This window comes from Blennius ocellaris, assembly GCF_963422515.1.
Source record: "Blennius ocellaris genome assembly, chromosome: 5".
Lineage (NCBI taxonomy): Eukaryota > Metazoa > Chordata > Actinopteri > Blenniiformes > Blenniidae > Blennius > Blennius ocellaris.
The window spans coordinates 28554455-28569359 of NC_137654.1; the positions used below are offsets into that span (position 1 = coordinate 28554455).

General features: G+C 48.1%; 2 protein-coding genes across 2 annotated transcripts; both read left to right on the forward strand.

Annotated features, from left to right (window-relative positions):
* Nucleotides 1-1858: 1858 nt before the first annotated feature.
* LOC308130567 (protein FAM107B) lies at nt 1859-4839 on the forward strand (the record flags this gene model as incomplete). Its single annotated transcript, XM_080496970.1, has 4 exons — nt 1859-1880; nt 3821-3968; nt 4051-4195; nt 4738-4839. The coding sequence occupies 4 exons, from the start codon at nt 1859-1861 to the stop codon at nt 4837-4839; spliced, it is 417 nt and encodes a 138-aa protein (XP_080353096.1).
* Nucleotides 4840-6982: 2143 nt separating this feature from the next.
* inavaa (innate immunity activator a) lies at nt 6983-14595 on the forward strand. The gene is made up of 10 exons (XM_080497368.1): nt 6983-7044; nt 10847-10947; nt 11496-11629; nt 11733-11855; nt 11949-12183; nt 12285-12338; nt 12497-12716; nt 12818-12967; nt 13068-13722; nt 13832-14595. Exons 2-10 carry the CDS (start codon nt 10884-10886, stop codon nt 13922-13924), a joined length of 1728 nt encoding a protein of 575 aa, XP_080353494.1. The 5' UTR covers nt 6983-7044; nt 10847-10883; the 3' UTR covers nt 13925-14595.
* Nucleotides 14596-14905: the final 310 nt, after the last annotated feature.

A 14905-nucleotide genomic window follows, 5' to 3' on the forward strand; every position in this document is an offset into this window, starting at 1 on the left:
TCAATACTTTTAAGATTTCTAGTCAAGCAAGAAGAGTTCACAGCTGTGGCTGAAGGAGTCGTTTCAACAACTCCGCTATTCACCACGAACGCGTCTGAAGTTAAGTCACCATCTGAAAAGGCAACCAACAGATTCGTAACACTTGAGAGCCTCTCGTTAGCGGCTACAAACTCCCCGGCTGCTCCGCTCAGGCTGTGGTTAGATCAGAATCGCCTCTATACTCATGGTCCTCGGTGAAACTTGAGATGAACTCAAAGTCACAAAGAACTAGTATATCTGATCAATTCATCACCTCTGACCACAGCACGAAGCGTGTGGAGGCCCTGAGAAGGTTTGTTGTCTCCGGCCGCTCATTGCCCAAAAAAGGGCTCGCGGACGAGTTTTCCTATCATCTCCGGTCCGAGCAGAGCCGAACTCGGACCGAATCAAATAAGATCAACGTGTAGGTTTTTTAAAAACACAAAACATTCATCCGCCAATTCAAGCTAACACACAAACACAAAGAGGGACGCACACGCATTCAGCCGCATTCACACTGTGAGGGAAACGACGCTTCCGGGTCCGCTTATAAAGCAGGGGCCGCGGTGCATCATGGGAGACGGCACTATGTCGCCCTCACGTGGCCAATCAATAAAATGGCTCAGTCTGAATTTTCCCTCTGAAAAGATGTGATTATAAATAATAAACGTTAACGTTAACAGTTAACGTTTATTATTATAGACTCCCGGTCTTTTTCTTTTTTCTTTTCTTTTTTTCAAACTTTATGTATTTTTTTTTTCTCAGACAGATATGAAAGAAAAACAGTTCTTGACCGAAATTATGAAAACAAAGGCAGAGCAAATGTATTTCTAAAAATACATCTGAAAACAAAACAACACATTGAAGTCATTAAGGCATACAGGGGAAGAACGTGATTCAAACTCCCCACAGAAATTCTTGTAAAGCATTCGAATCCATACATTTATCACGTTACTACTGCTCCGCTTGGCCCCTAAATATAAATAAATGAAAGTAAAATTAACCAATAAGTTAAATGAGTGAGGTCACAGCCAGAAAACATTGGATCTGCATTGTGTAAAGTGTCTGCCGTTGCAGCCACACTTTGACCCACAAGTGTTACTCAGCATTAGTGCTTCAGTTAGAAATCAGCAGGGGATTCATCCTTTTAACTAGTTATCGGAATGGACCACGGGTTTTCCAGGATTTGGTGGCGGTGCCACGTGAAGGCAGTCTAATTTTTTCCCAACTCGAGGAAATATAAAACATCTTTAATCCAGCGAATATGTGACGGTGGGTACTTTGGATTTCCAATTAATAAAAAAAAATTAAAAAAAAGTCCAACTATGAATGTCTGAAATTCCTTCATTATGCCAAAATGTCACTTTTAGTGGCTCAAAAGGTCATAAGACGTGCAGCTTCGCACTCGTGGTACATGTCAGTGTCGCAGTCACGTACAAAAACACAAATTCCACTCCACATTCTGCTGTTTGAACGAGGCCACACATTAACCCCTAGACACTATCTATACATGAAGGCTGTCACTTGTTTGTTTTTTTTAAACATTTGCAACCGTTACACAAGTACACAACAATATAATTAGTACACAAATTACACTAATTGTGATTATTCAGAGAATTCCTTTATTTTGCTCAAAATTGCTTAAACGTCGGAAACACTAAACCCCACACTATGTCTGTTTGTCTGTGGAGGAGTTTGCTGGCAATAAATGCCGTGCCACACTTGTTTTAAGCTGCATTTGTGTCCGTGGCAATTAACTAATCTATCCTCCGGTGGCCTTGTGGGGGGTTGTGAGGTAATCTTGAATGGCGTAATAAGATTTTCGGCGTCTACTATCACGATGGGCTGCTGCTGGGTGGCACGTTGAGTCTGCGCTTCCCCCGTCAACAACAACATGCTGGCCTTAGACGCGGCACAGAAACAGACAATAGACACGCTGAGCTGAGTTGGGGAGACGACTCTTTTTGAACATGGACTAAGACGGGAATCCTGTAAACCGGACAAACGATTTGGCCATGGAGGGGTCAGCTGTGAAAAAAGTGAGTTCTTGCACTGTCGGTTTGCGGCGGGTCCGGTGAGGGAGAGGTCAGCGTCGGGCCTGGTGGCCATCTGGCGGAGGCTGAGTCGGCTTGTGGTCGGGCTGTAGTGAGTTGACAGCCAAGGTTTTGTTTTGATCTGGTTCCATTGTGAGATCTTTAACGGTAGAGTTAAATATGTGACACGAAGAGGAACAATATTGCAGGACGAATAAATCTGACGATGAAATAATCAGCACTGTTTATACTTCGTGTTGCGAGGCGTCACATCGTCCTGACCTTTTGATTCTCGGGTTGCTTTCTGAAATTGCTTGTTTGCATATGAAATCAAATCACATGGATTCAGTTGTTGATTGAGTTTAATGTACTCGTATCATCTTGGTGTAGAAATTAAAATTAATTATTATATGTCTTTAATTTCTTTGTAAAGCACTGTGAATTGCCCCGTGTTTGAATGGTGCCCTATAAATAAACTTGCCTTGCCTGGCCTTACCTTAAAAAAAACTATGATTAGTCATACATAGAAAATCATATTAAACAAAAACTATATTTGTTCTTTGGGAGCAACAGACAACCTCACCCAAGTACGAACCGTCACGTACGCTGCGTTGTGAATGATTTCAGCAGCAGACGACCGAATGGGCTTCGGGCTGTGAAATTAAGAGCAATTATACGAGGGTGAAGTTGAGAAATTATAAGATCGTGTGACGTGAGTCTGCAGTAATCCATCTGAGGCCCCCGCAGGCCCTCACTGGGATTAATATCAGCCATGTTCATCTGTGAGGAGCGACAGAAAGAGCTGGAGACTTCTGGAAAGGCACAAACTCACAGCTGCAGGACAGTAAAGGACAGAAACGCGGCCTTGCGGGGGCCGGCGTGACGTCGCCTTTTGTCCGCCGGGACCAGACACAACAGCATATGTCCCCGTGTCTCACCTGGCTCTCTGGTTTCAGTTGGGTGTGGCGGCAGCGGGCGACCCGATCACGTTACACGCCGTTTTGTAACGAGTGTAAGAATAGCAGATATTGGCATTGTTTGTTTTGTTTTTTTCTCTCAAAGACAATCACTGCCAGGTCAAAAGCACAGCGGCGTCACTCTGACTTGTTCACAGTCGGGCTGTTATGTCATTCCGCTCACCTGCTTAAGAAGCACAGCAGGCGCTGTCTGTTTTAGCCCTTATCTGATTATACCCTCCGTCCCATTAGGCAAAGACTAAAACGAAGATGTTTTGACGGGCCATTGTTGACGCCTCAGTGTTCTGACCCTTAAGTCAGTAACAACATGTATTTTCTGCTTCCTTCCTTGTCAAACTTGACAGAAACCAGGACATGGACATCTCAAAAAAGGTATTTTATAACACAAACAAATATAAAACTCGATTGCATTGCATAAAGGAGCACATACTGTATAAAGCTTATGAGTTGGAGGTTTTTGTTTTTTTTTGTTTTGTTTTTTTTAAAAAGGCTCAGAAGTTGTACGTTTATAATTAAAGACTCTCAGGTTATTTCTGTCAGAGCAAGAAAAAAATGCAGACATAAGTTTATTTGAGGTAACAACTGCAGACATACATTAACACAACACGACCTCACGACAGTAGTGTTTGTAGTCATGCATTTGGTTGCTTTCTTTATATTTCAGTGTTGCTGAATGAACAAGATTTAACATTTCCACAATATCACAGAAACCTTTGTTGTGGATTTCGTGACGATCGCTCATATCTTGAGTAGGTGACGCCCCTTGATGGGCTCCCCTTTTGTGTTCCTCAGAGAACTCGACCGGCCCCCTGCCTCTGACCCGTCAGTCCACAGTCGACGGCGCCGACGAGCCGTTCCATCCCAGGAAACTGAACGGCTCCTCGGCCGACCCGCCGAGTTACCACAACCTGCACCGAGAGCTGATGCTCAGCCACAAACGGTACAAGAGGGCAAACCCTCAAAAACACCGTTGGCCCTCCGGTGTTGACGTGTGTGTGTGTGTGTGTGTGTGTGCTCTGCAGGGGTTTGCTGCTGGAGGAGAAACCAGAGCTGAAGCGAGTCCTGGAGCAGCGCAGACTGGAGCTGCACAGGGAGGAGGAGATGGCACAACGGCGGCCCTCAGACCTGGAAACGGAGCTCCGCAAGCGGCAGCAGAAGCTCCAAGAGGTCAGGGCTGGCAATTAGGTTTTTGTTTTTTGTTTGTGTGTTTGTTTAGTATTACACTGAGGGGTTTTGGATGGCCTGAAGGGTCAAAAACAGAACTTTTCCATCTCTGACTTGACCCAAGCTGCTTCCTAAACCAGTGTAAAGACACAACCTCGTCCACGCCGTGGTGATAAAGTCAATGAAACAATCAATCAACTTTATTTGTATCGCACTTTTTTTTTTAAACAAGGTAATATAAAGTGCAAAACATGATTTAAAAACAGTGCAAGGATATAACAGATAATCAAGAAGCAAATGAACACACACGCACACATGCATGAAGACATGCCTGGTGATGTGAAGACATGGCCGGGCCCTGAGGACTGAGGTGAGGAAAGGGCCACATATAAGGGCCGCAGCACAGCCTCTCACCACTGGGGGCGCTGTCTCATAGATCCAAGCAGACCGGTGAATCCCACAAAAGTTTGAGTAAACTGTTGGTGATTCAACTGAGTGGAGAATTGACACACTGATGTGTTTTTGTTGTTGTTGTTTTTTTTTAGTATGAGCAGGAGGAGATAAGGCGGCGGGAGGACCAGCAGAAGATCCCAGAGTTCGTCCGTGTGAAAGACAACCTGAGACGCACGCAAACGTTCGAGCAGTGAGGCCCTGAAGCCCCCATCACCTCCCCCCCCCCGGGATGCCAGTCTTCATATCGATTATCTGTTGGCAATAAGAAAAAAAGAGTAAAGAGGCGTCACCTCGCTTCACATGTCCTCGTGTGCTTTTAAAATTACATTTGAAAAACTGAATCGGTCACGCCAAGATATCTTTATAAACATTCAAACCCTCTTTGTAATTAATCACAGATCTTTCTTCTGAATTTTCAGTTTTGTTGCTTCTCGGCGGATTACAGGACTTTTATCTGAGGCTCATATCTATCGAGACTGATTCCTTCCTCGGAAAGACGACGGTCCCCCACAGACGTTTTAAACAGACCCATTTTGTATCAATATAAATCCCCCACATTGTTAGAAATGTGTTTGTTTGTATGTTTGTTTTTCACGGCGTTTGTTTTCTGGTGTGTCTGTATGCTGCGGCAATAAAGGCATCATGGTTTGTTGCGCTGGACTCAATTCAAAACACTGGGAATTGATTTGCATGCAGCTCCTCTCCCCGGAGGACTCTCACGGCTCTTTCACATGGATAAGGGACTTTGTTTAATTAGCTGATCTTTTCATTCCATCACGGGACAAGAGGAGAAAGCACCGGCCATCTGGAGGAGGCTTTTCAGGACAGGGAATACCCCAGGGTCTGGTTAAGGGACCGGGGACATTTGGGATCGCCAAAGAAGCCATCGGCTGAAGGTAAACAAATGTAGACCATTTCAGTAGTTTCAGCAGTAACTCGTATTAAACAGAACTTAAGGACTCATAAACAAAGCTGTTGCGTTATATATGTTGTTACGCTAAATTCGAGTGCAGTCCGTTATTACCCAGCGCAACATTTCTGCCCTCAACTCTGTCTTTAGGACGTTTCTAATATTCACTTTGGCTCCGGTCCATTGAAACATCATGTGACGGAGGGTCATAAAATTAGAAACAACTTCCAATGAAATGCAGTCCAGCTCAGCAACAGTTCAAAAGCCCTCAGATCTGGTACAAAACTGAACATTTGGACCTTTGTGCAGAGCTGAAGTGGCTGCTGACTGTGTAACGTAGTAACCAGTAGTGTAGAGCATGTAAACAATATAATCAATAGGCCTGCTGTCCTTGTTTCTTCTCTTCTCATAGAATAGAATAGAATAGAACAGAATAGAATAGAATAGAAAAGAATAGTGTTGTAGTGTTGCTCCACGAAGAATAAACAGAGCTAGAATATCAACAACATTAAATTTAGCACAAAAAAGCACGGGAAATAAATAATAACAATAATCAATCGGCTACTTTGGTTGTTTCATCTGTTCTCCAATCAACCACTTCAATGTTTGGGAACAATAGTCATTCATGGTTTTAATGTGAAGTTGCTGCATCACGTTACTTTTCTCTATAAACAATAATGTTATAAAGCAGTGCACATGCGATTTGCCAAATAACATTGGGCGGATTTTAATCAAGCTGCAGTATTTCACCATGCAAGTTAAAAATAAACTACACGGACGCTAACTCTTACCAAAATATGCACCTTTCAATGTCCCCTAACCTGCAATCAAAACTAAATTTTGCCTCCAGGTTATAATTACGCTGACAAATGTTCGGTTGTTGATGGATGTGCGGCTCAAACGTCACGTTACATTATGGAGGAGAGCGAGAGAGAGAGAGAGAGAGAGAGAGAGAGAGAGAGAGAGAGAGAGAGAGAGAGAGAGAGAGAGAGAGAGAGAGAGAGAGAGAGTGCCAGCTGTCCCTCTTTCTTCTTCTCTTTTTGGGAGAAACTTGTCTCCCGGCTTCCAGCCATTCTTCTTTTGTTGACTCTCTGAAATGAAAAGCCCCTCAGAGCGTCGCGTGCTGCGTCAATAAGCAGAGCGTGTCTGGAAAGTCAGCAGCGTCGGACTGAACCATTTCAACAGAAAGCGGGGGGGGGAGGAGGAGGGACTTTCTCCGCCAACAAAATACTCTCACGCGTGAAGAGAAATTCTTACGTGTATGTTAGAGGAGAAATTAAAAGAGACGTGTTTGTGAGTTTAAACAGGGGATAGAAAAATCTTGCGCGAGAAACGATTTGTTTTTCCACCCCTTTTTTCTGTGGAGGGAGTGGACTGGTCCGAAACAGATGTCCAAGCGCTTCTTTCACATCCGAGCGCAGAAAGTCTGAAGCGCGTCTGCAGCCGCACAGAGGATGATGCTGTAGAGCAGCTGACCGCAAAACACACAGTGAGTACAAAGTTGTTTTTGTCTGATAACTGCATTTTATGGAAGGGAAACACCCGACAATGAAGTGGAGACACTAACGCTTCACGCAGCCGTTGAGCTTGTTTTATAGAAACACCCACAGGGGATGTGTTTGCACAATAAGCCTTATTCATTGATTCAAGTTGCATTCATATAGTTCCCCTCAACTTTTCACCTCATTTCTTTGGCCACCATAGTTCATTTGTTTTAATTCAAAATGGGTGTATACCTGAACACTATATGATTTGTTAGTGCAGATAACTTTTAATATGTATTCGTCAGTATTGTCAGCCTCAGATGTAAATACAGGATGTTTATGCAATCCACACAAAACTTTTTTTTTTTTTCCCAAAGGGAACTTGTGCTGACAAACTGTGGCGGATGACCGCACTATGTTTGAATCCAGTAATAGAAACAGGTTGATTTTCCAGAGCGAAGCTGATGTGGGTCAACAGGCTGCTGGGTGGAAGCCGTCCACCAGCAGCAGCAGAATAAACATTGTCTCTTCCCGTTCGCATACTGACTGACGTGTGCATTAGCACGGTGCTGAAGACAACACCTCAGTGTTGTGATACCCCAGAAGCGCCCCCCGCAGCTCTTTTTTTTTTTTTTTGTCACCGGTTTGGGCCAAGAGAAGTGAAAAGCCGCGACCACATCCGGGCCAGTGGTCTGGAGAGCCACCGCTGCCCATTCAGAGGTTTCAGGAATGATGACTCAGACGAACGGGGGTGTCGTGATCCCGAGTTAGCCTCTTCGGCCTCCACAGAACAATGGAGCATCTCTTCTCGCCCCCTGTGTTTACGTTGTCACTGGGCTGTGACAGAGCTGGTGTGTCTGGTCAGCATATGGCTTCCAGTGCCTGAGAGCTGCCCAGTGTTATGCTTATTACCCCGGCATTGTCTTTGCAGGGAAGCTGAACCCCCTCCGACAGCACGTCACAGTGTTGACCCGAAGTAGAAAGAAGATTTTAAAAAAGCTGATAAGTGTTTCAGTAGTTTATTCTCTTAGTGGTATCACCTCATCTACCACTTTTGACTGCTGTCTGTGGAGTTTCCAAACTCGGCGGTGCTCCTCGGGGCACACGTCTCCACTGCAGTGACGTTCGTTGTAACGCAACACTTCACTTTACTTTCCCCCTCCTCCCGCACCCCCTCATTGATCCGGCCCGTACTGTGCGCACAGCGGTTCCGTTTTGCTGAATAGATTTTGGCGTCTCATCAGACTCTGAAATGAGGCATGCTGTAAAGTCGTTTGGTTTCTTCCATAGTATCAGCACTCAGTGGAGAATCTTAATTACAGGGTTCCAACGGGCCTCGGTCTGGTTTCAGGCAACCCTCACTCTGTTTCCTCGGTGAGGCCGGTCCCCGTTGGTAATTCCAAGGCCGACCACAGTGGTAATGAGCACGGCGGTGGTGGCCCCAGTCCAGGAATACGAAGCTCCAAGAGGCTCATGGGAAAGGGTGGTGGTGGTGGGTGGGGGGGAAGTCTGGGAGACAGTAAATCCGCATCGTGATCTCTTGCCATAAACACCAACTTCCGGAGATGTTACAGCGTCACGGTCCGGCGAGAAGACAGGATGGGTGGGACGACGGGCTCCCCGTACACGACACATCCGACCTGGTCGTGGACAGCAGCGATCACAACAATTAAGATGCTATGACAACATCAGTCAAGTCTGCCGGGCGGAGGCTGCTATCTGGAGTCATCCCGACAGGAAATGGACGACTGTTCCTGTTATACTCAGTCAAGAAACTCCTGTTTTCTTCTGTCTCTTTCCAACAGTCGAAGTCCAAACCTCTCGTGACTTTTTACTCTCATGAAAGCTTTTGACAAACAGCATCGGCATTCTTGGCAAAAAAGCTGCGACTTCAAGCGAGAACTTCACTCAGACGTACACACCCAAACCCACCCACCCACCCACTCGGCTTAGACCTCCGACCACAGACTCTTGTGAAACGCTTCAGACAGTTATGGGGTGTAAGCGGGCAAGTCCCACATCACCCTGCCTGTCTCTGATTACTGTCGACGTCTTTAAACGTCAGATCGCTGCAGCGCGGAGCCATGTGTCTGCGAACACAGCAGTGAAATCTCCTTCCCCCCCTCCCACCCTTTCCTCCACCTCATACTTCAGCCTCGTCTTGTACGCCTGGCCCGGCCGCTGCCGCCGCCGCCGCCCCAGCTCCAGTCGTCAGCAGATATTGCGCCCGCAGCAGATTATTGAGGCCGGCCGGTGGATACACGGGCCTTTGTTGCAGTGTTGTTTTACTGACTCGAGCTGCCTCGCCGTGCCTCATTGTGTCACTGGCCGCTCAGCGGCTGTGTCCGTTCACATGAGTTGCTGTGGTGAATGGCTCAGACCTCGGAGATACACAACAATATCCTGTTGGAGAAGGTTCTCATTCACCCGCGCTCCGCGTCTTCCTCATCCCGGCAGGAAAAGGCCAGATAGCGATCTCCAAACACGGAGGCCGAGGCAGGAGCCGGGGATTACGCACACAGGACGTCCTTTCATGTGGTGCCATGTCATCTTACCTCGGCTTTTGCGCCTCATTATCATCGCCGTCTCTCCTGGGCTTTGTTTACCAGACGCTACCGCATCGAAATTATCATCTGCTTTGAACATGTGGTGTCAAAGCACCACAGGCTAATGAGATACTTTCATCCTTACTGAAAGTCGAAAACCCACACACACACGTCTGTTTGGCCAAAATATGTCATTACATTTATTATGAGACTCACTCAAGAAAGTGAGAGAGAGAGAGAGAGAGAGAGAGAGAAAAGTGCACAAACAACCTCTCCTCTCGTGATCCGCTGATATTTTACACTGACAAGTTTCAACTGTTGGTAAACATGTGAGATCCCGAATGAATCGATTGACCTAAAAACGGGTAAAAAACAAAAAATACTAATAATAAAAAAGGCAGCATTTTCTTGAAGCTTCCACCAAAACACCCACAAGCGCACGACTGGCCTGATTTAAAATGACTCATGAGATCTTCCTTCGGTTGTTTACACAGTTTCTGGTGTTGTTCCTCGCCACACCTCGTTGATTCATTAGTAGTCACATGCTTTTTTGCTTCTTTTTTTTTGGGCCTTTTTTTGCAGTGGAGGAACAATAGCGCCCATCAGGCTGTAAACATGAATTGTGTTGTTGAAAACGAGCAGGGGTATGTAGCAGGACTCAGCCGGGGACCTTGTGATCCGATGGACAAGCCCTGCATTGAGACATTCTTCCACTTCAAAGCCCCCAGAGGGTTCCTGGACACTGGTTGAATGGGAGCGGAGGGAGGTGGGAGGGGGGGCGGCTCCACAAGGGAGAACAGGTGCAGTCCATGAGTTGGGGTAATTCCCGCTGCCATCTGCTTTCCCTTTCGGGGTGCGGGCTCCTTTGAAACGCCCTCTGACACGCCTCACGGCGACACGCTCCCCGGGGCCAGCCGCGCCGTGCCCCGTCGCCATGGCACCACGATTCAGATTAACCCCTGCACATGTGCCGAGTCAACCGTGGGGGTCTGTCTCTTTTGTGATGGGGAGGGAGGGGGAGGGAGATGGTGGGGAGGGGGGGGGGGGGGGGGGGTGATGCAGGAGGAGGAGAAGGGGTATAGGGAAAAAAAAAGCTGCTTGGATAAAGTGTGTTAAAAGGGAGCACTCGCCGGTCTTTCACTTTTGTTAAGTGGCGCAGCGTGTGTTGGAATGAATGGTGGTGGTGGGGAGAAAAAACAACTGTTTGGTATAAAAGTGATTCGTCTCATTCCACTGGTCTGATCCGTGCTCATTTCAACAGGTAATAGCAAAAAAAACTACCGAGCAGACGAGTCGAGATGACAGCCGTGGAGAGCAAAGAGGAGATCAGCGACACCGACAGTGGGATTATTTTACACTCCGGTGAGAAAACACTGCAAACGCATGCGGGATTTCCACATACTTTAATGTGCAGGGTCTGCAGAATATAATCTCTATAATACCTCCAGCAGTATGTCGCTCCGCTGCTGGATTACAAGGCTTACTGACTAAACAGGAAGTATTAACATAAGCACACAAGCAGTGACGGGCCTAACTGATTAAAAAAAAAGATAAAAACTTTTATGTCATGTCATCTCATTTCATCTTTAGGCCTGTCTTTATTATAAAGGAAACTACAATGTAATCTGAAATACAGCACATTTCATGATGCAATATTGGTCATATCAATATCACCATTTACACACATTTCACAAGGATATAAAGGAAATAAATTAAAACAAGGCAGTAGAGAAAGGCATAATATGAGTAAGTATCGTGTATTGGTCATCTAATAGCCTCAGTGGAAAACTTTATTCCAGTTTTACATCCAAATCTGCTATTAATGCATCATAATAGCAAAATAAAAAGAAGCGATTTTAATATTCACCTCTCTTTCAAAAAAAATAAAAAATAACTGTGTTTTGTCGCAGGTCCTGACAGCCCCACGTCGCCGGTGAAGGACCTGACCACCCACACCAGAGCCCTGAAGCTGAAGCACCAGAGCCTGGAGGAGCGTCTGGAGCTGTGCCTGCTGGAGCTGCGGAACCTCTGCATCCGAGAGGCGGTAAGCGCGTCACGCTCGGCCGTCGGCGAATGGCTGGCGCGACGGCGTGAAGTGTAATCGAGGCCTTTTTTTGTTTGTTTTTTTTGTTCCCCGTCGCTCGCAGGAGCTGACCGGCACGCTGCCCTCCGACTATCCCCTGATGCCCGACGAGAAGCCGCCCCGGGTGCGGCGGAGGATCGGCGCCTCGTTCAAGCTGGACGAAGGTCTGATATGTCTGCACCAGCAGGTACGAGGCCTCGTCACCCTCTGCGGCCCGAACGCTGTCTCGCCAGAGGAGACGAGATCACCCCTAACGGTCACGGCTGGACTTCTTCGACAGGATTCCGAGTTGCAGGCGCTGGAGACCGACTTGGCGCTCCACCGGCAGATCTACGAAGCCGCTCGCAAGCTGTCGCTGGAAGGGAACCTGAGCAAACCGCAGAAGAAGAGCCGCCTGCAGCAGTGCAAGAGGGAGGAGAAGAAGGTGAAGGAGCTGCAGGAGGCCGTGTTCCAGCACCGGGTCAAGAGTGAATGCAACTCCCCCTGCGTCACCGTCACGGGCAGCCGCAACAAAGGTGAGGGACAATACTGCCCCCTCCCTCCCCCCTCCCTACCCTGCAGGTCAGTCTGTGCAGTGCAGGTTGGAAACCATCTGTGTGGTTTTTGTTGTGTGCAGATCTGAACATGTCTGATGACAGCTCGCTCTCTGATGTGGTGGCTCTGGATGATGGTAAGGGGGGGATAAAAAAACAAAACAAAAACAAGAAAGAAACTCTGCAGAGTTCCATTATTTCAAAATGCTTTGAAGTACAAGAATTACAAAGCTGCTGTTCAGTTTGGCGTATTCTCTTCTTCTCATTTCATCTTCACTGTTCACCCTCCTCTCAGATGTGGACTCCCCCTGCCCCCTCTCGCCTCCAGTGCTGGGCACGTCCTCCTCGGACCCCCTGCAGCTCTCGGGCCAGACTCAGCGCTCTTCTCCTCAGAGTCAGCACGGCGTGGAGTTCGAGCGCTCGCCCATCCAGAACTCCCCGTGGAAGGAGTCCAGCCTGGACCAGCCTTATCAGAAGCTGGCCAAGCCTCAGTCGGCGAGCAGCAGCCGCTCCAGGTACGAGACCGAAACAGTGCGACTTTTCAACCGATCAAAATGCAAACGGTCTGGGTGGGAATGGTTTCTTTCTGACCCCTGCTGTTCGTCGCCGTGTGCAGCAGTCCAGCAGGAGCTCAGGTGTCTGCAGAGAGCAGCAGGATCCCCCTCACTCAGTTTGTGAAGAACTCGGCTCTCCGGAACAGCCACTCCACCAGCGCCCCCTCCACCCCAGAGCTGCTGGTGCGCCGACAGTACTCCCAGTCCTTCAGGTACAGACTCCGGCCAGAATCAGGTTTTTTTTTTTTTTTTAACAGAGTCATTAAAGAGTTTTGTGACAGCATGTGTGAAGTTGCTTCTTCGCGTCCTCAGACTCCCCAAGAAAAAGCCGTTTGCCGGCCTGGAGCGCCTCGCCTCGGAGAACATCCGAGGGCGGGCCCGGCTGCCGCAGCGCCGCTGCCTGGGCGACTTCATGGTGCGCTCTCCAGAGTACTCCCCTCTGCACCCCTACCAGTCCAGCTCTGAGGACAGCAGCTCGGAGCACTCCTCCTCCTCCTCCTCCTCCTCCTCCTCCTCCTACATCGGCTCCCCCACCGAGATCCCCAAGCTCTGCCCGCCGCCGTACGGGTTCCACTTCGGGGCGCAGAAGAAAGGAGCCGCCGGCCTCTCCGGACCGGCGAGGGCCACGGGGGAGGACGGACCGCTCTCCCCGCAAGACCCGGACGGGGGGAAGTGCCGCCCGTCTCCTCAGCAGAGACAGTGGCGGCAGGCGGCGGCGTCCTCCCCGAGGAGCGTCATGAAGCCGCCGCCGCCGCCGCCGCCGTACACCCGGCTGGTGCGGACGCCCTCGCTGAAAGAGTACCCGAACCACGCCATCAGACTACTGCCCCGCGAGCTGGTGTCCGAGGAGCTGAAGTCCTGGCATCAGCGGAACCAGCTGCAGAAGCGACGGACCAACTGCGGCGAGCAGCCGGGCCCCCTGGGCGTGACGAGCCCCACCTCGCCACACCTGCCGCCGTTCAACCAGGTGACGGAGAGGAGCATGCATGCACGCTCAGCCGCGTCATCTGATCATGAGTCGTCCGTAATGAGGCTTTTCGTCATTTCAACATGAAGTTTGACGTTTGTCTTTGCAGGGTTCGGGTAACTTCATCCTCCAGAGAGCCGCCGACGGGACTCCGGTCCAGTGGTTCGTGGCCGAAGACGCGGAAATCGTGAGCCAGGTGTAGCCGGGTGTCTCCTGCCGTTACGCCGAGTCGTTCCTATTTATCTCTGTATTTATTAAGTCGTTGGACTCTCTGTGAGATCGCTCGTTGACGTGATGCAGAAAACCTGGACCTGTCGGTGATTAATTTAAAAACGTAAGGCGAAATGCCAGTTTGTTTGTTTGTTTTTTTTTATTTATTTGAAGATGTTTTGAGGTGAATTCAGGCTCATACCTTCTCATAAATGTGTCCCCGCAGGTATAAATCGCTGTTATTTCAGACAGCTCTTAGTGGCCGGGGCACATTTTGCACATTAGAATTTTACCTTCAGTAGTTTCCACACAAGTTTCCCGATTTCTAATATAATTTCACATTATACTTTATTTATCTTTTATTTAAAGTCCCCCTCCCTTTGCAACAAAGAGACTTTTTAATGACATTTTGGATCCATCGTTGGAGACCGATTGCTGTTTTTATCAAATATATATTTACGGACAGATTGATTGTCTAAGCTATGACGTGAAGTAAGCTGAATTTTTAACATTTGCTATTATCTCTTGAATAATTAATCACTGATGCCTTTTGAATGGTGGTTTATTGAATGTTTTGACTGCAGTATGGCGTTTTTATTACTAACCAAGTGATTGTATCGGTTTTTTAACTTTTTTTTGGTATATTTATAATAAAAATATGACCCCCACCCAAAAAAAAAAAAAATGTGGATTGGATTCAAACCTTGAAGGCGAAAGTGTTTGATGAACAAACAAAAATCGGACACTAAAGTTTGGTTCGGATGACAACGGGCCGATCAGGGTTCAGACGCGCCGTCCTGAAGTTTCCACAACATGAAAGTGAGCGACAGGACGCAGAGGAGCACGAGGAGGTAGGTGCAGAGGAGCGCCCACCGGCAGCGACGCATCCAGTGGGTCGGGAGACGAGGCCGCCGCAGGGGCGCACACCTGAAGAGAGCCGCCACACCGTCACGTTCATCCAGGAACCAAACCA

What these genes read in the sequence shown, in the direction of transcription:
- inavaa (XM_080497368.1), top strand. Translation starts at nt 10,884, where the DNA reads ATGACAGCCGTGGAGAGCAAAGAGGAGATCAGCGACACCGACAGTGGG. An exon ending in CAGTACTCCCAGTCCTTCAG is followed by an intron (nt 12,968 to 13,067) that starts GTACAGACTCCG and finishes TCGCGTCCTCAG; the next exon opens with ACTCCCCAAGAAAAAGCCGT. An exon ending in ACCTGCCGCCGTTCAACCAG is followed by an intron (nt 13,723 to 13,831) that starts GTGACGGAGAGG and finishes TTGTCTTTGCAG; the next exon opens with GGTTCGGGTAACTTCATCCT.